Below are 22,915 nucleotides of genomic sequence, written 5' to 3'. Positions count from 1 at the left end.
ACACTACAGGGTCAAATTCCTAGTACTGTCTCCCCGCGTGGGTACACTACAGGGTCAAAGCCCTAGTACTGTCACCCCGCGTGTTCGAGAAGGCCCTTCTGTAATACGACCTTCTCCGAGAGCGGCACTTCTTGCGGGGTCGCGACCCGCTCCGCGAAGAAGACTGCGAGTGGCGCCCGTACTTTCTCTGGTGGCGCCTTCCGGACCGAGACCGTGACCTGCTCCTTCTCCCGTGCGGGCTCTGACTCCTGGACCACGACCGACTCCAGCGAGACGCTGGAACAGGAACGAGAGCGTCTGGAAGAGCGGGCGAGCCCGGCCACAAGTTCCTTCACGTAGCTAAGACATCGTTGATGCCGGCTCTGAAAAGGGTCACTTCCCCAAAACCCAGAGTATCTCCTAAACCTAATCCTATCTCCCGACGATTTTCCCCGGGAGGGGATGTCCGGTAATCTGGAGACATTTTTGGTTGTCACAACTGGCGGAAAGAAGGGGATGCAGATAAACACCCTACAGCGCACAGGACTGCTCCCCCCCAAAAAAACAGAATTATCTGGCCCAAAATGTCAGTAGTGCTTAGGCTGAGAAACCCTACCTTAATGCAAACGGGAAAAAAAGGTCAAGTCTCAGAAGAGGGTCACCGCGCCGGGACCCTCTGGGTCGCCCAAGTAGCCCGCTTCCAGAACCGGGAGGTCCCCGCCTCCCGGGAATGACCCCGCCACTCACGCAGGCGAAGCTACGGCGAGGACGGGGCCAGGCTCTGAGAAAATAAACGAGACTTTAAAACCTCTATTAGTGCTGTGGGGCCGGCCGCGAATCCGGACCTACCTTTTGCACCACACAGGACCCATGCCTGAGATAACTGTGTGAGCGACCCCAGCAATAGAAACTTTACCACCTCACCGAAGACGGATACAGAGCCCCAACAAACGCCTTCTTTCGAAAGCTTAGGAGAAAGCAACTTCCCACACCTACCCTGCAATGCCGGACCCATGTATCACTTCCGACGTACACATGTGAACTGAGCGCTGCGGAAAGTCCCCACAGCTGGCGCCCGGAGCATGCGCAGAGACGTCGGCGTGGTGGGCGTGGCTCTCTCTGGCCCTCCCTCAGCGAGTCCTACTCTCCCCGCACCGCTCTCTCCGCCCCTTCTCCGCATGCGCAACCGAGCTCCTCGGGCGGTGCTGCTCAATCCGGGTATCCGGCGGCCTGTGGCTGGTTTGTTTTCTTGGCTGGAACTGGGAAAGTGAGGCGGCCCGGCGCGGCGCGACACCGGGCTCTGGACCGACTGCACGCGCGGGGCTGGACGTAAGTGCCAGGCAGGAGTGGGGGAAGGGGAGGAATTGCCGCAGGCCGGATGAGGCCGGGACCTGGGAGTGTCTGCCCGGCTGATGCTGCCTGAGTCATTGGGTCCACCCTCTGGGAAGCTGCAGGCTCAGGCTGTGTCTTGCTGGACACTTCCTGGCCACCTCCTGCTGACTCGTGTCCGGCCGGCGGCGGGAGAGGACGACCGCCTCAGCAGTCCGGACAGCGCCCTCCCCGACACGTCACAGGATCCCTGAAACTCTGCATGCCTCCCTACTTTAGAGCTGCAGAAACTGACACCCCGGAAGGAGTGTAAGCCGGCTGGTTCCCTGGGCGAGGGAGATGGCCGAGCCACAAGAGCTAGAACTAGTTTCCACATCTTCCCAGTCGCAGGCCACTCTCTACACCTCAGATTCCCAGAATCTGGAGGGCGGAGTTTGGGCACGAGTTGTGCGGGTAATAAACCAAAGAAAAACAGATTCGGGGCGGTGTCATTGGGGTGAACCGAAAACAACATACTGGCTTGCCGTTCCTCCCAGGGAAGAATAAAACGAGTGAATTTTCAAAATTGGACTTGTCCTAAAGGCATATTAGCACTGGGTATAATCACGGTTTTAAATTTAATTTTTATAAGGGCGTTTCCAACTGGATTCATTGCTCTTTTTTAGGATATGTTTTTGAACAACCATGGTTGCTGGCTACAGAGTAGCTTCATGGACAGGTTAAGATTCACTGTAGGAGTTTGGATGTTTGCTTGATTATTAACAATTTACACTTAATGCAGGCTTTTTCATATTCTGAAATAGAGATCCTATGGATGTGTATCAGACCAGGTTTGTATGGCCCAGCTCTAAGGAATGTTTTATGTAAGTGTCGTCTATGGTAACTTATCCATGGTAATATAGCAGTCCGTTTTCTTTCTTTCTTTCCTTTCTTCCTTCCTTCTTTCTTTAATTTCGTCCTTCCTTTTTTTTTTTCTTCTTTCTTTTTTTATGGTCTGAATTAATATTGACTTCAATTTTGTGCTTCCTCTTGGCTGGAAAACATGTTAGTGTCAGAGATAGAGCTTACTAAAATGAAGTGGATGTTCTTTACATAGAAATGATGCCAACAGACAGACATGGAGAAGGAAAAAACAATGAAGTGAAGGGACGTGAGGCGGGTGCAGTGTTTAATTTCTTAATCTGAGTGTGAAGAAACATGTTCTATGACAAAATGTGTAAATTGTTAAGAGAAATATTTTTCATCTGAGTCCATGCTTTAACTCAGAACCAAAGTTTTATCACTTGTCTCTGCTATGCTAGTGCTGCTGGACTGTAAATATCTAAGTCACATAATAACTTAGTTTGGAATTAAAATTAATAATCAGTGTAAAATTTTTTCAATATTGGGATGCCCGCTTTTGTTTACATTGCTTAAAATATACCAAAACCATCTTTTAAATTAAAAAAAAAGAAACTTAAATGAGTCCACATTTTGTTTTCCAGAGTTATGTGGAAATTCATCAAAAGCTAAATTAAATATTCTGAAGTATATGTAGCCAGATAAAGTATTTGTAACTTCACTTTTATTAAATTATTCCTAAACTGTTAATTATTTTCTAGAAACATAAGTCAGCTTAGAAGCAAGTCAATAGAAGTACTTTAGTTGGTTTTGTTTGTTTGTTTGTTTTTTCAAGTGACCTGAAAAAAATGTCTGGATTTCTAGAAGGCTTGAGATGCTCAGAATGCATTGATTGGGGGGAAAAGCGCAATACTATTGCTTCCATTGCTGCTGGTATCCTAGTAAGTGTCCTTGATAATTTGGGCCTTCATTATTTTGGTGTGTTTGTTTTTATGTATTTAAAGCTCTGTGTGATGTCTTTAAGTAAGTGCTATTTATTTTATCTTTGCTACTGAATTTTTTAAAATGTTGATATTTTGTTTTATTTATGAGAGGGTTTAGTTATTCCATCTAGAGTTGATATTATGGCTTGAAATTTGATTAGATTATTTTACTTTAACTGCATGAAAAAATTGTATAGTAAGACAGTATATTTTATACACTTACTCAGCATGGATTATGCTTCCTCTTAATGAGTACATTAAGTTACTAAGAAGTGTTTAAGAAACAATCAGGTCAAAACCATTCAAGAGATATGATTGCATTTCTCCATGATCAGCGTTAACTTTCTTCTCAATCTCATTAGAAAATAGAAAGAAAGAACTCATAAAAATATATTGCTTAGAAGTAATTTAGAGTATAAAATTCTTATTTACATTACAGATCCTTCAAGGTATCTGATATTTGTTTTGTCCTCTAATGTTGTCATATGCTCTAAACAGTGAATTTTAAACAAACAAAACTCTAAATATGTCCTCTTTGCCTAGTCTCTGACAGTTATAATCTATGAAAAATAATTATCCTTTATTTTTCCAAAGTAATGTCAAAATATAAAACTACTATAGAAATTCTGCTCTTAACAAAAAAAGCTTTGAATTTTAATCTATGAAGAAAATATCTTGAATACATTGAGCTAAGGGTGAAAAAAAACAGTGAAAGAGTACTTGCACTAGCTAGTAAAAAAGTCATTAATGGAGTATGGATCTGTCTGTAACCTGATAAAAATAATTTGATTAGCCTAAAATAGTTATTTTAAAATGATTCCCTGAAGATGGCAATTCTGAGAGCGAACTAGGTCAGGATTGCAAGTGGGGATAGAGAAGGGGGTTACTTTCCAAACCTTCTAAGCTACTTGTCAGTATTTGCTTAATATCATCTTATTGTAAGTTTCTGCTCAGGTGATTAAAAAATATTTGTGCAGTTTTAATGTTTTTTCATTATATGTTTGCCCTTGATAGTGTCCAGAACCAAATGCAATTAAAATAAATTATAATTTGGTATTTAAATTGAATTTAGCATAATCTCTGAAACCATCTGTAGACTGCACTATAGTTCATCAAAAGGGAAAGCAGTACTGCATAGCCATTGTTTATTTCACAACACCAAGAGGCTAGCTAAAATTCTATCAACGATAATTATTCCCTATATTATTTTGAATACTTTTTTTTCATTTTCAATAATATCTTCCTGGAGGCTTATAATATATCGGCAACAGGCCACTCCTCCTGTCAGCTGGAGTCTGAATCACTTTTTTCCTTTCTCCTGCCATGAAATATTGTAACTTCTAGTTCACAAAATTAGATTACAGACTTTAATATGACAACATAAAATAATGACTAAAGTAGACTTAGAAAAGAAGTGTTAATAAATAATAATTGCTGTGGGACTTTAGGGTATCTAATCTTTCATCAGATATTAAGCCATATACTAATTATATGCAAGAAACTGCTGGAACATTTAAGAAAATTTTGGACTTTATTAGAAAGGATCTGTTCACTTAGATTCTTTGCTTGATTTCTTGCTTTTTTTGCTGGAAAACAAGATTCCTTGCTTTTTATCCAGTAAGATATGAAATAACTTTAATTTCTCCTTTTTGTGGTTTGTTTGTTTTAGTTTTTTACAGGCTGGTGGATTATCATAGATGCAGCTGTCATTTATCCCAGTGTGGAAGAGTTCAACCACTCCTACCATGCCTGTGGTGTTATAGCAACCATAGCCTTCCTAATGTAAGTGTCATTGTTAGTGACATGACTTACAGATTGTCACAAAAGAAAAATGTTTTACATACAGTTGAGTAGAGTTAAATCTTTTAAGTGCTAACCAAATTAACATATGGGACATGGTTTAAAAGTCAAATCATAGGGCTTCCCTGGTGGCGCAGTGGTTGAGAGTCCGCCTGCTGATGCAGGGGACACGGGTTCGTGCCTCGGCCCGGGAAGATCCCACATGCCGTGGAGTGGCTGGGCCCGTGAGCCATGGCTGCTGAGCCTGCGTGTCCGGAGCCTGTGCTCCGCAACGGGAGAGGCCACAACAGTGAGAGGCCCACGTACCGCAACAACAACAACAACAAAAGTCAAATCATAGAGAAGGACTGTTGAAGAAAAGCAGGAGGCTTCTTTTCTTCCTTCCACCTCTCCTCTCCCACTTCTGTCCCCCAGCTTCTCTCAGCTATCCTTTTATTTCTAGGCTGTCAGTGTTTATAACTTTACTTTCACGTCAGAAACCATATACTTTGTCTAAGAGTTTGTTTATTCATTCATCCAACAAATATTTATTAAGCTTTTATATTCCCAGGCTCTGCTCTAGGTACAGTAAATACAGTATATAAAACAGGAAAATCCATGCCTTTATGGAATTTATACCTTAATGAGTGAGGCAGATTGTAACTAAAGAGAAATAAATTAAATATATAGCATGTAAGATAATGATAAGTGCTAGAGAGAAAAAGCAGAGGTGGGGATATGAGATGTCAGCAGAGGGTGCAGAAATTTTAAATAGAGTCAAGGAAGGCCTTATTGGAAGGTGATTTTTAAGTACAGATTTGAAGAAGTGAAGGACCTGATCATGGAGATACGTAGGAGAGGATCATTCCAGACAGATGGAAGAGCAAGCACAAAGGCTGTATGTAAAGGGGACCAGCATGGCTGGAGTAAAGGGTCAAGGTCATAAAAGCCAGAGAAGACTGCGGAACTGTCCAGACTGAGGAGACTAAAGAGACAGGAGAACAAAATGTCCCTCATGGTTCTGGACCGGATCCTTTTACTATTTAGAGCATTATTGGGACAACCGGGGAACTTGGATGAGGTGTGATGGTTAGCTAATGGGAATGGATCATTGTTAATTTCCCGATCTTGATGGTTGTATTGTTCGGTAGAACTGTCTCATTTATAGGAAATACATACAAATTTCTGGGGTTATGGGTCATCGTGTTGGCAAGTTTCAAATGTTTCAGGAAAACAGATTTATTTGAACTATACTTGGGACTTTTCTATAAGTTTGAGATATGTATAAAACCGGTAATACCAGAGAACAAAAAGAGGTTGTTCATTCGAGGATGTGCCTAGTGGTGAAGACTGACGAGGCAGGGTCATGACTGTCCCACAGAGAGCTGTGAAGTGTATTCAGGTGGCTCAGCAAGGAAAAAGCAGAGCCAATAGCCACTAGCCCAAGAACATCTGCATTGTTTAAAAATATGAAACTTGTTTTAAAATGTATTTGTTTTATGTACCAAATAACTTACAAGAGATCACTGAAAATAATTAAGAGTATTTTGATCATTCTTTTTAAAACTTAGATTTGAATGAATAAATTAAGACTTTATGTTGTTGTGAAAAAATTAGGGTTCATGTATTCAGCACCTACTATGTGCCGATCCCTGTGCTAGGCACTGAGACCAAAAGTGAGAAATAAGATAGACACAGCCCCTGTGTCTTTCTAGCAGTAGACACTCACACATACACAGTTAAATGGAGATATACACACACATACACACATATATAGTTTTCTAACTTCTTAACTTAATGTCTTGTGAACAGTTTCCCATGATATTTTAAAATTTTCAGAGGATACTTCTAAAGAAAGCAAGGCTATCTCAATTTAGTATTCTGTGAAAGTCAGCAAAAGACTTCTTATGTCTGGAACGTGTAACAGGGATTGAGAAAACAAGATTTTACCACTTGCACCTCTTCATGTTGAGTATGTCTGATGTGTACAAATGGAAAACTTGATAGGACCAAGCTAAAGATCCTTCCAATCTTAGCAAGATATAATTTTGAGAATTTCACTCTCAAATTTTAACAAGCATCAGAATCACCTGAAGGATTTGTTAAAATTCACATTGCTGGGGCCCATACCCAGAGTTTCTGCTTCAGTAAATTTGGGGTGGAGCCGAGGAATTTTCTTTCTAAAGAATTCCCAGGTGATGCTGATTCTGCTGGTCTGGGGACTATGGCCACTGCTTTACAGGATACCTGGTAGAGGGGATTTGCCTAAGGTGTAAAAACCCATGACTCAAGACTTATAAGACTTACCTTAAATTTGCAGAAGTCTAGCTTATTGTGCCTGGTAATTTGATGTCATGGATAATTTCCGGTTAAGATCTCTTGGTTTTATTGTATTCACACAGGATTAATGCAGTATCGAATGGACAAGTGCGAGGTGATAGCTACAGTGAAGGTTGCCTGGGTCAAACAGGTAAATAGGTGCAAACAACATCTTACTATACACCCTGAAAATGAGAATTATGCATGGAAGGGCCACTTGTCTGCCTCCTTCAGATCAGAGATAGGTTATAGGTTCCAAGGAGAGGTCATAGGTTCCAAGGCCTAAGGTAAAAGTCGCATTTGATCACAGATTGCCGAATAGTGTTTTTAAATATATGCACAGTTTTGAATATATAACCCTGTGCAATAATATGTGGATATAAACGTATACAGAGTACAGTAAAGAACAGTGTATAATAAAGAATACACGTGCAAAATAGAATTTCTGCTACTTGAGGCTGTACCGGGACTTCCCTGATGGTCCAGTGGTTAAGACTTGGTGCTCCCAATGCAGGGGGCCTGGGTTGGATCCCTGGTCAGGGAACTAGAGCCCACATGCCGCAACTAGAGATCCCGCACGTTGCAACAAAGATCCCACACACAGCAATGCAGATTCCGCGTGCCGCAACTAAGACCCAGCGCAGCCAAATTAATTAATTTTTTTTTTTTTAAGAAGCTATACCATATAAATTATTTTCTTCCCTTTTTTGCCAACCTTACTTGATTGAATTAGCATTTTGAAATAGCTTAGAGTCATAGTTTTTTGGTGTGTTTTAAAATACACAACATAAAATTTACCATCTTAACTATTTTTAAGTATACAGTTCAGTAGTAGGTGCATTCATTTTTGTTGTGCAACTCTTTCAATCTTGCAAAACTGAATAGAATAATAGAATTTTAGTGCTTAGATTCACCCAGGCCTGCCCTGCTCAACTAAGGAATTCATATCCCCTGAACCCCAAGGTAGGCAGAATACAGGATACGTGTAGCACAGCTTCCTATAGGGTGCAATTTAGTCAGAGATTTGAGGGGACAGATATTTATTGAGCAGTTTAAATGGTAAAATATTATATCCATACAAAAATAAACCTGGATATAGGCAAATTTCAGGTGACTTTTTTTTCTTTCCCTAATGAAACAGGAGAAACTGCAGTAGTCAGCTCTGGTCTATGCTTTCAGACTCTCCTTTGGTTCACTCTCTTTGTAGATCAACTTAAGTAGAAAAGATACAGAAATACCAGCGTACCACAACCTTGTAAACTCTAAACAAAGAGATGGACGTTAGCAGTTAGTGTTGGTAATAATAAGCCAATAATAGCTTGAGCTAAGACTAGATAGAGTATGGCAATCACATCCATAAATAAAATTTGTTAGCTAGCACAGCTTTGGGGGGTCCAGAGCTAGTTGTATTTGTTTTAATATCTCATCTATGAGTAACAGCTTATTATTTCAGAACTATTTTATGTTTTGGGTATGAAATCAGAAATTTATAACATTCTATTTGCTGTGCTTTATTGAGCAGGGCAGTGTTTTTATTAAAATGTATTTGTGCTAATTAAACAAACTCATCTCAGAATTCATTTTAGGCCATCTAATGACTCCATTTATTTCATATCAAATTTTCAGAAATATTGTATAATGTGATTTATAAGTTGGTTGTCTTTCTCTGTTAACATGATTTTAATGCAGCTTAGTCCTAAGTGCCAGCCACACTAAATTTGAATTTGCTTTGCTGCCTGACTTGCCTAAAAGGGAAATACGGTAGTGTTTAGGTTCACATATCACTGAATATGAATTTTTTGTTAAGTATACCTATGTTATTGTTTGAAAGTTCTCTTAGAGGGCTTTAAACTTTGGAGCACAATTTCTAAAAATACTTGGAGAATGAGCTTCTAAATATGGTGAAACATATTTCATGAGATTTATATAGGGAGGGAGAGTAAAGTTTTTCTCAGTGTCATAGTTGGGGAAAGTAAGCACAGGCACTTAGAATATACAGACCAACCAACCAACAGGAAAAGAGCCAACGTCCACACTGATGATACTCAGCACATTTTTCACTGTTCTTGCTTTAGACTTTAATGGCAACTACACATTTTTTTTCTCTTTGGGTTTTTGTCTTCTCTTTGAAAAGTTAATTGAACTGACTGCTGCCATTTGAGAAACAATTCTGGTAAAATATTATTTTCCTTAAGGTGCTCGCATTTGGCTGTTCATTGGTTTCATGTTGGCCTTTGGCTCTCTGATCGCATCTATGTGGATCCTTTTTGGAGGGTATGTTGCTAAAGGTAAGAGAAAACGCAGTTTTTATTTTACTTCAATGGAATACTGAAATTTTGTGTTAAAGTTGGTTTTTTTTAGAATAAAGCTTTTTTCATACTAACAAGGCATTTGTGCCTGGGAACTTTCCTCCCCCTATCTGTATTTGTTTTGTTTGTTTGCTATGTTTTTAGTGTGCCTTTCTTCTGTATTTTCTAATCTAGAGCCTGGAAGGAATGGGACACAGCTCTATACCTTGTTTCTCTTTGGCTTCCAGAAACCTCAAAAGCAGAACACATATGTTGTCCAGCTATTTGGCAAGTTTTGACTTGCTGAGTAATATCCAGGCAAAGCTCTAACATCCTAGAATTGAAATTTATTGAGCTAAAGCTCCCTGATAATATGATAGTATCTTCTTTTAGACAGAAAAGCAAATTAACATTTAAGGCGTATCTGCTATATAAGGCCAGTTTAAGGCAAGCTAGGAAAAGACCTGCTTTTGGGTCCCTGGCTGAAATTTTGCCTTGAGGGACCCCAGAAAAACATGAAATCCATTTAATGTTCTGGGTAAAATTGACGATGCTTATCATAGTAAAAATATAATATTAATGATTTGCCAAACTAGACCAGCAGAGATCTAAGCTAGCTCATATTTTAACATTTTATTTCTTTGAATAAAATGTAATTCTTGGATTGAAATCATTTGTTTCCTGATTTTTTATTAAAATTGTTTTAATCTTACAGATAGGAATGATAGGCAATTTTAAATATTTATATTTTTTTCTTTTATTTATATAATTTATTATAAAACCATGTTACTAAAAATGTAGAAAAGAAAGAAAAAAACTATAATAATCTTTCTACTCTTAAATATTTTGGTATATTTCCTTTGGTATCTTGCGTTTTTTAAGTAGTTATAATCAGTATAAATATAATTTTCAACCTAGCCTTTTGCATTTAACATGATATCATAAGTAGTTTTCTTGCTGCTATAAAATCTATCACCATCATATTTTAGAAACAAAAATGTTACTTTTTTATCACGTGAAGTGCATAATTCTTTCTCATTGTAGAAAATTGAGAATATAAAAGAGCTCAGGGCTTCCCTGGCGGCGCAGTGGTTGAGAGTCCGCCTGCCGATGCAGGGGATGCAGGTTCGTGCCCCGGTCCGGGAGGATCCCACATGCCGCGGAGCGGCTGGGCCTGTGGGCCGTGGCCGCTGAGCCTGCGCGTCTGGGGCCTGTGCTCCGCAGCGGGAGAGGCCGCAGCGGTGAGAGGCCCGCGTACCGCCAAAAAAAAAAAAAAAAAGAGCTCAAAGAGGAAACTAAAATTACTGATAATTCTTCTTTCCTAGATACAACTATTAATACAGAGCCCCTTTTTGTAAGAATGTGTTCATCTCATAGACTTTTAAGTTATTTTCCTAAAGGCTTCTGAAGCCAGGTTATGCTTTGAGAATTATTAGCAGCAGATCTGGAATTTTATAAAGTTGCCTTTATATAGGATCTTTATGAGTCATTCTAGTGTCAATAGTTGTTTAATGTGGCCTTCTAGTAGAGAAGGCCAGTACAAACCAGTGGCTATGGTAATCAGATTAATTTAAAACTATTATGAGAAAAAGTTGCTATTCATCTGTTCATCATGCCTCAGTTTGTCAATTAAGCAGTGATAATTAACAGTTCCAATAGTAGAAATTTATGAGAATTTCCATCAGTCGAGGATAAAATGGGGACAAAATGGTCCTCTGGCAGTCTTGCCCATCTTAGTTAGGGGCTGCTTTCTCTATCCAGGTGTTTAAGCCCAAAACCTGGGTGGTTAAGGCCTGTCAAGGATGACACCTCTTTCTCTCACATCCCACACACCCCAGTCCATCAGCAAATCCTGTTGATTCTGCTATTAAAGAAAGTGGTCTTGCATCTGACCACTTTTTACCTTCTCCATGGCTCCCACCCTGGTTCAATCCACTATAGTCTGTGGCCTGATTTCTTAAAATAGCCGCCTCACTGGTTTCTGTTTCTCCCCTTCCTCCCTTTAGTCTACTGTCAGCACAGCAACCAGCAGGATCCTATTGAAATGTGTCAGCTCAGGTCACTTTTCTGCTCAAAACCCTCCAATGGCTTTTCCTCTCACCCAGAGTGAAAATCAAAGTCCTCACCATTACTGCAAGGCTCTAGAGGATCTGCACCTCCCAGCCCCCTCGTACTTCTCTGATCTGTCTCCTACTTTTCTCTCTTTGGCCCACGTGACCATTCCTCTGATGTACCAGACCACTCCCACCCCAGGGCGTTTGCACTTGTTGTTCTGCTGCTTCTGCACGGCTCCTGCCCCCACTTCCTTCTTCGTGTCCTTATGCCAGTGTCACCTTCTCATGTGGTTTTTCTGGCCACCTGTAGAAAATATCATCATTCACTACATTTCCTATACCTTTCCTGCTTTTTCTCCTTATTTATTCTTGGTATTCTCTAGCTCCGTGAAGGCAAACACTTTGCCTGTTTTATGTACTGCAGTGTCCTCAGCACGTTGAACAGTGCTGGCACGTAATATGTGCTCAGTATTTGTTAAATAAATGCAGGAGGCTACCAGTGCTACACTCTGTTGTATGTATTATGTCATTTAATGCCCACACCAACCATAGTTACCAGAAAAATCAATTATGTTAGGCAGGAAAACATATTCACCAGTTTATCAGAAACAATGTGTTGAGATCATAAACCTCTAAATATTACAATTACTTTTACAGAAAAAGCCATAGTATACCCTGGAATTGCTGTATTTTTCCAAAATGCCTTCATCTTTTTTGGGTAAGTTTGTTTTGCATTCTTCATCCTATCTTTTTTTAAAATTATGGTTTATTTTATGTCATTTACTATATTTAGTTGCTTAATTTCCCCGTCTAATGCCCCTTCCCCATGTTAGTGTCATAAAATACGAAGAATGAGACTGAGAAAGATATTTTTACTACATGGGTTGGCTTGCTGCCCACCTTGGGAACATACATCGATTTTTAAAATTGCCACCACCTCCCCTTTAACGAAGAACTGTGATTTGTGTAGATTTAGTTACATAACACTGGCACTGTTCATTTAAAATCTGTATCTCTAACAGTTGCTTTTAATGAAAGCCTGCTTAAAATCATTTCTTCTTAAAATTTTGTTTCTGAATGCATTTTATGGTTCTTACTATCCTTGGTGTCACGAGAATTTGTGACAGTTGAGGGGTAGAGGAAAAGCCCTGACATTTTTTTATCCTTCTGATGCAATGGCAAATTAAAAGATTGCTAAGACCTTAATACTTTTATCACTAATCTTTTCTAATGTTCATTCTTTCCTGGACACTTAGGGCCTGCTCTTTCCCCTATCCCTGGCCTCCCACTCAACCCCTCCCCCCCAAAACAACAACAACAACAAAAACTTCTCTTTATCCTGTGTATCAGGAGTTCTTAACTTCCTTTCCATGGGTAGGCTTCTAAAGATTGGAAACCACCAGGTATTTCTGTATGCAAGACATTGGTTTTTCTGCTTGTTTCTGGGAAGAGAGTCTGTGGCTTTCATCAGATTTTCAAAGATGTCCTTAATCCAAAAAAGGTTTTAAAAAAAACCTTTATATTCTGTATCTTCTTTATATGCTGTATATTCTAGGACAGTCTATTCTAGGACTTCTCCTTCCCTGTCCCTTCCCACCCACCTCCTAAAAGGAAATAGATGCCCCATATCTACTTGAACCACTCATGAAATGCTAGCAGTTGCCCTTTAATAATAGTCTGCAGTTGGTATTCACACTTTTCGCGTTCTACCACAAAGCATTTTTGCAATTTTATAAAATCAGTTTAGAAATAAGAAAAATGTGAACTTACATGTGGCAAGATCCACAGCCACTTTGGGTCATACCTTGCATCTTGAAACTAGTGGAAAAAACCCAAAGGGTTTTTTAAAAATGTTAGGCCAGGGCTTCCCTGGTGGCGCAGTGGTTGGGAGTCTGCCTGCCGATGCAGGGGACACGGGTTCGTGCCCCAGTCCGGGAATATCCCGCATGCCGCGGAGCGGCTGGGCCCGTGAGCCATGGCTGCTGAGCCTGCGCGTCCGGAGCCTGTGCTCCGCAACGGGAGAGGCCACGACAGTGAGAGGCTCGCGTACCGCAAAAAAAAAAAAAAAAAAAAGCCCCTTGATTTTTGTGCAGAAAATAATAATGACCAAAGTTTATTGAGCACTTTTTATGGGCAAGGCACCATCTTAGTGTTACATGTGTGCCCTCAGTTAATCCCCAACACAACTCGGAAGGTGGCTCCATTATTGTCACCATTTTATATGTGAGAAACAGGCACAGAGCTCATGTTTGAGATCGTGTGGCTAGAATTCAGGCTATCTGACTTCAAAGTTCAGTCTCCAGGTACTATGAGGGTGAAATTTGAAATTTGGAATGAATGTAATTGACATTTTCTCCTTTTGCTGAATCTCCAGCCAGTTGCTTGGTATAACACTGTACTTGAAAAATACGAAGTGAACAAACCTCACCCTGCAGGTTATGCAAATTTGGTAAATATGGGTAAGCTTGTTATTTTATAGGGTAATGTAGCATGTGTTTATGAGAGGGACAGTGTTGATATTTATGATTTCTTTTCCTTTCAAGCTGCAATGCTGAGGCTTGGGCATCTTTAAAGAAGGACCAGGCACCCTGAGCTCACTACCCCAGTATCTCCACAGGGTTAGAGGTGCTCGGCGGAATTCAGTGCCCCACAACTTCAGCCAAAGGAAGGCAGTGTAACAGGGTCAGAGGCAGGGGTTAGAAAAGCTTCAGGATGGCGTGGTAGGGAGGGGATTTACGAGAACCAGCCAAGGAAGGGCAAACAGCAGCCTTCTTTATTTTAATCATTATTTTCTCTGGCAGAGGTAGAGGATAAAGTAAGTTCCACTTTGAGATGCTGTTTTTGGCAGAGAAGTTACTCTGTCACAGCAGAGAGGAACCAGAGGATTGAGAGAAGATTTGTGGGAAACTTTTATCTTTTCCAATGAGGGAAGAAACACGTTAAGTTCATATGGTAGTTAGCACATTTCACAAAACCTTGGAAACCGATCAATGACTTGTCATTGTCTCAAATTAGTTATAATAAATTACTTTTCTATGCAATGAGTTTGGTTAATTTCTCATTTATTACTATTCTATCTATTAAGTCTAAAAACTAATTTGGTTTTGTGAAAATACTGTAAGCAAATCAAAATTAAATTCAACTAATAGACACCATTGTTAGAATAGTTGTAGCAGATTGCCTACCATTTTGATTTATAACAGAACAGTTCTCAGCAACACTTAGAAATTACTGTTTCAGAAACAGATGTCAGTACCAAAGGTGACCATCTGACAATGTAGGAGGGACTGGCTCTTGCCCAAGAAACTATTGAGATTATAGTTTACATCTGGTGACTAGTGTGCTGAAGTTACCACATCTCTTTTAAGCTCTCTGGAGAGTAGGGTCCCTAACACCCAACTTTGGTTTTTCTTTTTTTGCAGCAGTAGGTTTGACATTACCTGGAAGAGCAGAGATCAAATCACTTTTTGGAGGTTTATGAAATCCTTTATAAAGAGAAATTCATATACTTCCAAGAGAGGGTATAGATGACTTTCTGGTTGCACTTTTTTTTTTTTCCCCTGGTTGCATTTTTGTTTTCATCAAAAAACACTCAGGTGTTTTCCTTTAAAAAAGGCCTATGAAACCTGTTTTTTTAAAATTTTTGGCCGTGCTGCTAGGCTTGCGGGATCTTAGTTCCCCCACCAGGGATCGAACCTGGGCCCCCTGCAGTGGTAGCACAGAGTCCTAACCACTGGCACGCCAGGGAATTCCCTATGAAACCTGTTTTAAATCAACCATTTTGATGGAGGGTTTAACCTTGAGTATACACTGGAGATCGGAAAACAGATATGAAAACCAGCAGATGTCCTTGAAGCGTCCACTCCTCTCTTCATTTCTCCCTTGCACTTAACTGCCCACATCCAAGCCCTGATGATGAGTCTGGTTCTGAATTGTCTTAAACCTGTTCTCTTTTTGTCTATTTCCATTGTTATGTTTGGTCGTCCTCATCCCTTCCTGAGCACTTCACATCCTTGACTGATACCTCTCTTGGATCCAGTTTTCCTATGTCAGGTTTCCTTCTAAAACAAAGCTCTAAGCCTGTCATTTCCTGTTTTAAAATTTTTCAAAACTCGGAGCTGTCTACAGAAGAGGTCACCACTAATGACCGTCCAACCAAATTCAGCCCACAATTCTGTTTTATTTAGCCTATACAGTATTTTTTTTTTATTGAGCTGACATTTAAATATCAAGAGATTTCATCAAAAATTGGAATTTGGGGCCTTTCTTGAAAAACTAGAGCATCTGACAACCCTGGGCCCTGCTCAGCAACAATCCGCTGGAGCTAAAGTTGTTTCTTTTAATGGGGGATGCATCTCTGCATAGTCCCATCTCATGCATTGCCTGGGCCCGAGTACCAGCTGCCCCTTTAGTAGATCACAGGCTGGTGCCTGCCCCCTTGACTCATCTAAGGCACCGAAGGCCCCTGTGGGCAATTTGCCACCCTGGTCAGGCCAAATCCGGCCACTGCTGTTCCTCATCCTCCTTGATTCTTGAACTATACTCGCCATATTGGACTCTCCGCTGCTTTACTACACCACAGATGTTTATATTGAGATATATATATATGTGTGTGTATACATATGCATATAATTCCACTCTGCCCTCTTAAACTGAAGCCTTGAAGACAACTATAGATACTTCCCAAACTAAAACCTAGAGTGTAAGCTCTGTGAGGGCATTTCCTGACACATCCATCTCCTGGGCTTGTTCTGAGGCCCCATGGTCTTTTATTCCTCTTTGCCTTGTGATCTACTTTTCCTTTTCCTCTCCCTGAAACATCTTCCTTCATCATCCCACTAGCTCCTGTTCCTCCCAACCTCCCATTCAAACTCCTGCTTATCCTTCAAAACTTATCTAATATTACCTCCTCTGTAAATCCTTTTCTAACACATTCAGGCAAAATAAATTCCCATATGTTCTCTGCTCCCTTAACATGTGATATATATGTGTCTCCCCACCCCCACCCCCTATACTACCACATTGTGTCATCAAGAACATGAGCAACTTGAAAGCAGGGACTGTATCTTTACTTCTTTAGCCCTAGCTTCTAGCACCTAGCACCTCGACTTAAAAAAGGCTTGTTGGCCGGGGGAAAATGGCAGCAGCCGTGTGGCTGACAGGGTCTTGGTGCTCCGGCCGGGTGTCAGGCCTTTGCCTCTGAGGTGGGAGAGCCGAGTTCAGGACATTGGTCCACCAGAGGCCTCCCAGCTCCACATAATATCAAACGGCGAGAGCTCTCCCAGAGATCTCCATCTCAATGCTAAGACCCAGCTCCACTCAAGGACCAGCAAGCTACAGTGCTGGACATTCCATGGCAAACAACTAGCAAGACAGGAACACAAACCCACCCATTAGCAGAGAGGCTGCCTAAAATCATAATAAGGTCACAGACACCCCAAAACACACCGCCGGACGTGGTCCTGCCCACCAGAAAGACAAGATCTAGCCTCATCCACCAGAACACAGGCACCAGTCCCCTCCACCAGGAAGCCTACACAACCCACTGAACCAACCTTAGCCACTGGGGGCAGAGACCAAAAACAACAGGAACTACAAACCTGAAGCCTGCAAAAAGGAGATCCCAAACACAGTAAGATAAGCAAAATGAGAAGACAGAGAAACACACAGCAGATGAAGGAGCAAGATAAAAACTCACCAGACCTAACAAATGAAGAGGAAATAGTTAGTCTACCTGAAAAAGTATTCAGAGCAATGATAGTAAAGATGATCCAAAATCTTGGAAATACAATGGAGAAAATACAAGAAATGTTTAACAAGGACCTAGAAGAACTAAAGAGCAAACAAACAGTGATGAACAACACAAGAAATGAAATTAAAAATTCTCTAGAAGGAATCAATAGAATAACTGAGGCAGAAGAATGGTTAAGTGACCTGGAAGATAAAATAGTGGAAATAACTACCACAGAGCAGAATAAAGAAAAAAGAATGAAAAGAATTGAAGACAGCCTCAGAGACCTCTGGGACAACATTAAACACACCAACATGCAAATTACGGAGGTCCCAGAAGAAGAAGAGAAAAAGAAAGGGACTGAGAAAATATTTGAACAGATTATAGTTGAAAACTTCCCTAGTATGGGAAAGGAAATAGTTAAGTCCAGGAAGCACAGAGAGTCCCATACAGGATAAATCCAAGGAGAAACACGCTGACACATAGTAATCAAATATCAAAAATTAAATACAAAGAAAAAATACTAAAAGCAGCAAGGGAAAAACAACAAATAACATACAAGGGAATCCCCATAAGGTTAACAGCTGATCTTTCAGCAGAAACTCCGCAAGCCAGAAGGGAGTGGCAGGACATATTTAAAGTGATGAAAGGGAGAAAACTACAACCAAGATTACTCTACCCAGCAAGGATCTCATTCAGATTCGATGGAGAAATTAAAACCTTTACAGACAAGCAAAAGCTAAGAGAATTCAGCACCACCAAACCAGCTTTACAACAAATGCTAAAGGATCTTCGCTAGGCAGGAAACACAAGAGAAGGAAAAGACCTGCAATAATAAACCCAAATTAATTAAGAAAATGGTAATAGGAACATACATATTGATAATTACCTTAAATGTAAATGGATTAAAAGCTCCAGCCAAAAGACATAGACTGGCTGAATGGATAACAAAAACAAGACCCGTATATATGCTGTCTACAAGAGACCCACTTCAGACATAAGACCTAGGGACACATACAGATTGAAAGTGAGGGGATGGAAAAAGATACTCCATACAAATGGAAATCAAAAGAAAGCTGGAGTAGCAATTCTCATACCAGACAAAATAGACTTTAAAGACAATTACAAAAGACAAAGAAGGACACTACATAATGACCAAGGGATCAATCCAAGAAGAAGATGTAACAACTGTAAATATTTATGCACCCAACATAGGAGCACCTCAATACATAAGGCAAATGCTAACAGCCATAAAAGGGGAAATCGACGGTAACACATTCATAGTAGGGGACTTTAACACCCCACTTTCACCAATGGACAGATCATCCAAAATGAAAATAAATAAGGAAACACAAGATTTAAATGATACTTTAAACAAGATGGATTTAATTGATATTTATAGGACATTACATCCAAGAACAACAGAATACACTTTTCTCAAGTGCTCATGGAACATTCTCCAGGATAGACCATATCTTGGGTCACAAATCAAGCCTTGGTAAATTTAAGAAAATTGAAATTGTATCAAGTATCTTTTCTGACCACAACACTATGAGACTAGATATCAATTACAGGAAAAAAATCTATAAAAAATACAAACACATGGAGTGTAAGCAATACACTACTAAATAATCAAGAGATCACTGAAGAAATCAAAGAGGAAATCAAAAAATACCTAGAAACAAATGACAATGAAAACATGACAACCCGGGCTTCCCTGGTGGCGCAGTGGTTGAGAGTTCGCCTGCTGATGCAGGGGACACGGGTTCGTGCCCCGGTCCGGGAGGATCCCACATGCTGTGGAGCGGCTGGGCCTGTGAGCCATGGCCGCTGAGCCTGCGCATCCGCAGCCTGTGCTCCGCAGCAGGAGAGGCCACAACAGTGAGAGGCCCGCGTACCGCAAAAAAACAAACAAACAGAAAAACATGACAACCCAAAATCTATGGGATGCAGCAAAGGCAGTTCTAAGAGGGAAGTTTATAGCAACACAATCCTACCTCAAGAAACAAGAAACATCTCAATTAAACAACCTAACCTTACACCTAAAGCAATTAGAGAAAGAAGAACAAAAAACCCCCAAAGTTAGCAGAATGAAAGAAATCATAAAGATCAGATCAGAAATAAATGAAGGAAACAATAGCAAAGATCAATGAAACTAAAAGCTGGTTCTTTGAGAAGATACACAAAATTGATAAACCATTAGCCAGACTCATCAAGAAAAAAAGGGAGAAGACAAATCAATAGAATTAGAAATGAAAAAGGAGAAGTAACAACTGACACTGCAGAAATACACAGGATCATGAGCGATTACTACAAGCAACTCTATGCCAATAAAATGGACAACCTGGAAGAAATGGACAAATTCTTAGAAAAGCACAACCTTCCGATACTGAACCAGGAAGAAATAGAAAATATAAACAGACCAATCACAAATGCTAAAATTGAAATTGTGATTTAAAATCTTCCAACAAACAAGCCCAGGACCAAATGGCTTCACAGGCGAATTCTATCAAACATTTAGAGAAGAGCTAACACCTATCCTTCTCAAACTCTTCCAAAATATAGCAGAGGGAGGAACACTCCCAAACTCATTTTATGAGGCCACTATCACCCTGATACCAAAACCAGACAAAGATGTCACAAAGAAAGAAAACTACAGGCCAATATCACTGATGAACATAGATGCAAAAATCCTCAAAAAAATATTTCTCCATAGAAGATATACAGACTGTCAATAAACACATGAAAGGATGCTGAACATGACTAATAGAGAAATGCAAATCAAAACTACAATGCGGTATCACCTCACACCAGTCAGAATGGCCATCATCAAAAAATCTAGAAACAATAAATGCTGGAGAGGGTGTGGAGAAAAGGGAACCCTCTTGCACTGTTGGTGGGAATGTAAATTGATACAGCCACTATGGAGAACAGTATGGAGGTTCCTTAAAAAACTAAAAATAGAACTACCGTATGACCCAGCAATCCTGCTACTGGGCATATACCCTGAGAAACCCTAATTCAAAAAGATACATGTACAGTAATGTTCATTGCAGAACTATTTGCAATAGCCGGGACATGGAAGCAACCTAAGTGTCCATCAACAGATGAATGGATAAAGAAGATGTGGCACATATTACAATGGAATATTACTCAGCCATAAAATGAAACGAAATTGAGTTATTTGTAGTGAGATGGATGGACCTAGAGACTGTCATACAAAGTGAAGTAAGTCAGAAAGGGAAAGACAAATACCGTATGCTAACACATATATATATATGGAATCTAAGAAAAAAAAAATGGTTCTGAAGAACCTAGGGGCAGGACAGGAATAAACACTCAGATGTAGAGAATGGACTTGAGGATCCGGAGAGGGGGAAGGGTAAGCTGGGACAAAGTGAGAGAGTGGCATGGACATATATACACTACCAAATGTGAAATAGCTAGCTAGTGGGAAGCAACCACATAGCACAGGGAGATCAGCTCGGTGCTTTGTGATGACCTAGAGGGGTGGGATAGGGAGGGTGGGAGGGACACACAAGAGGGAGGAGATATGGGGATATATGTATATGTATAGCTGATTCACTTTGTTATAAAGCAGAAACTAACACACCATTGTAAAGCAATTATACTCCAATAAAGATGTTAAAAGAAAAAAAGGCTTGTTGAATGAACTAGATAAAATCAGACATATAATGGTTACATGCTAAACATTGGTTAACTTTTTAGGGGGGACATACGTCTCCAAACTTAGAAGTTAAGGATGCAGGGAAGCTAGTGGTAAATAGCACAGCTGAGCACAGTGAAAGAATTTACTACCTTAGAATGATCAGTTTCTGTTCTGATACGTCCCATGGGTTTTTTCCATACAACTCATCAATTATTCTTTATTGTTAGTTTCCCACGATTCTAAATCTCACACAGTCTTTCTTTTACCAAACTCAGCTAGTCATATGATGTTTCTTATTTTATTCACAGAGGACTCATTTTTAAGTTTGGCCGCACTGAAGACTTGTGGCAGTGAAAACATCTGATTTATTACTGCAGAGAAGTCCTGCATGGGTTTGGTTTTTATTTTCACTGCTCACTCCCAGTCTTTTGTAATGCCATTTTCTAAACTTCTTTCTGAGTGTAGTCTCAACTTAAATTTGTATAATACTAAAATCATGAGAACTCCCTATTTAAACAACACCAACAACAGCAAAATCTATTGTGGTATGCATTTGATTAACTTGTAAAATGTTAAAAATATTTCATATGAGAAATTTTTATTATGTTTTATCATGGTATAATTTGTAAAAATAAAAATAAATGACAGAAGAAATTATGGAAGCATCTTATATGAGTATCTGTCATATCCAAGGTGCAAAACTGCAGTTAAAGTTCTCTGAAGATTTAATGTGTTTATTTAAATGTGGCCTCTTCTGTGTCAAATGTTAAATGAAATATAAACATATTGTTGTTTTTAAAAAACTATTCAGTGGTCAGAATTATTTCTCAGTATACTTTGTGTTTGGTTTATATGGTTTTGCCAAAAATTCTGTAAATATTTCAGTGTAAGTAACCATTGAGCATCTCCCAAGGGATGAGTGAACATGTTGAAAGAGAGTAGCCCCACAATCCTGCCTCCAGTCTCCTCAAAAGTGTCCCTTCAGTGGTAGTGATTGGGGGGGGGGAAGGGGGTGAGTAATAACTCAGCTGTGATACCTGGTCCTGGTGGGACGCTGACAATCACTCCACAGCTACCATGGAAGGAAAGAGGAAGAGGATAGGGACTTGACACTGGTCTTTACTCACATGACTAATTCTGTTGTCGGTTTGATAATAAATTAGATTCCATTTCATTGTATCTCTGTACTGAACCACTAAGCTCAAGATAGACCAGCAGGGTCAATTATAATGACAAATGTTAACTACTGGGAATTCTTAGTCTGTTCCTCTTTGGAATTCTGTTATCCCCCAGGCTCCCCACTTTGGCAAAATGGGAATTTTTTTTATTCTTTAATAAACTAACTGTGGGATACATGTTCTTCAGAACTAAAGCTTGAAATGTTTTCTTTCATAAAACTTGCTACAATTAGCCATTCATTAAATGCCAAATATCACTTAGATTTAAATTGCGGTCCTTTTTTTTAGTATTTATTTATTTTTATTTGTTTATTTATTTATTATTTATATTTTTAATTTATTATTTTAAATTTATTATTTATTTAATTTAGTTTATTATTTATTTAATTAATTTAATTTATTATTTATTATTTATTTAGCTGCATCTTCGTTGCGGCACACGGGATCTTCATTGCAGTGCGCGAGCTCTCTAGTTGAGGCACGCGAGCTCAGTAGTTGTGGTGCACGGGCTTAGTTACCCCATGGCATGTGGGATCTTCCCTGACCAGGGATCGAACCCTCGTCCCCCGCATTGGAAGGCAGATTCTTTACCACTGGACCACCAGGGAAGTCCCAGTGGTCCCCTTTCTATGTCAGCCATCTTTTTCTCCCAGTGTGTACAATTTGAATGTTGCCTGGTCATCGACTATTCAAAGAAACTGCTGTGTTGTTCTCATCTCACAGCAAATCACTCCTGGTGAGGTTTTAGATCCACAGGATGTGAGA

The 22,915-nt window shown here is 39.9% G+C and overlaps 1 protein-coding gene across 1 annotated transcript; it reads left to right on the top strand.

Moving 5' to 3' along the window:
* Positions 1–1,154: 1,154 nt before the first annotated feature.
* Positions 1,155–21,776, top strand: TMEM50A (transmembrane protein 50A). Its single transcript, XM_029230404.1, has 7 exons — positions 1,155–1,308; positions 2,984–3,089; positions 4,801–4,913; positions 7,313–7,380; positions 9,425–9,517; positions 12,229–12,289; positions 21,281–21,776. The coding sequence occupies exons 2-7, from the start codon at positions 2,997–2,999 to the stop codon at positions 21,324–21,326; spliced, it is 474 nt and encodes a 157-aa protein (XP_029086237.1). The 5' UTR covers positions 1,155–1,308; positions 2,984–2,996; the 3' UTR covers positions 21,327–21,776.
* The last annotated feature ends 1,139 nt before the right edge of the window (positions 21,777–22,915 follow it).

The sequence above is a fragment of the Monodon monoceros genome, unplaced genomic scaffold (assembly GCF_005190385.1).
Source record: "Monodon monoceros isolate NGI ecotype Baffin Bay Population unplaced genomic scaffold, NGI_Narwhal_1 Super_Scaffold_18, whole genome shotgun sequence".
NCBI lineage: Eukaryota > Metazoa > Chordata > Mammalia > Artiodactyla > Monodontidae > Monodon > Monodon monoceros.
This window is presented reverse-complemented; position numbering and strand designations above follow the sequence as displayed.

Coding starts and splice junctions, on each gene's coding strand:
- TMEM50A (XM_029230404.1), top strand. CDS start 2,997: ATGTCTGGATTTCTAGAAGGCTTGAGATGCTCAGAATGCATTGATTGG. Junction 9,518..12,228: donor TGGAGGGTATGTTGCTAAAG/GTAAGAGAAAAC, acceptor TTACTTTTACAG/AAAAAGCCATAGTATACCCT. Junction 12,290..21,280: donor AATGCCTTCATCTTTTTTGG/GTAAGTTTGTTT, acceptor TTTTATTCACAG/AGGACTCATTTTTAAGTTTG.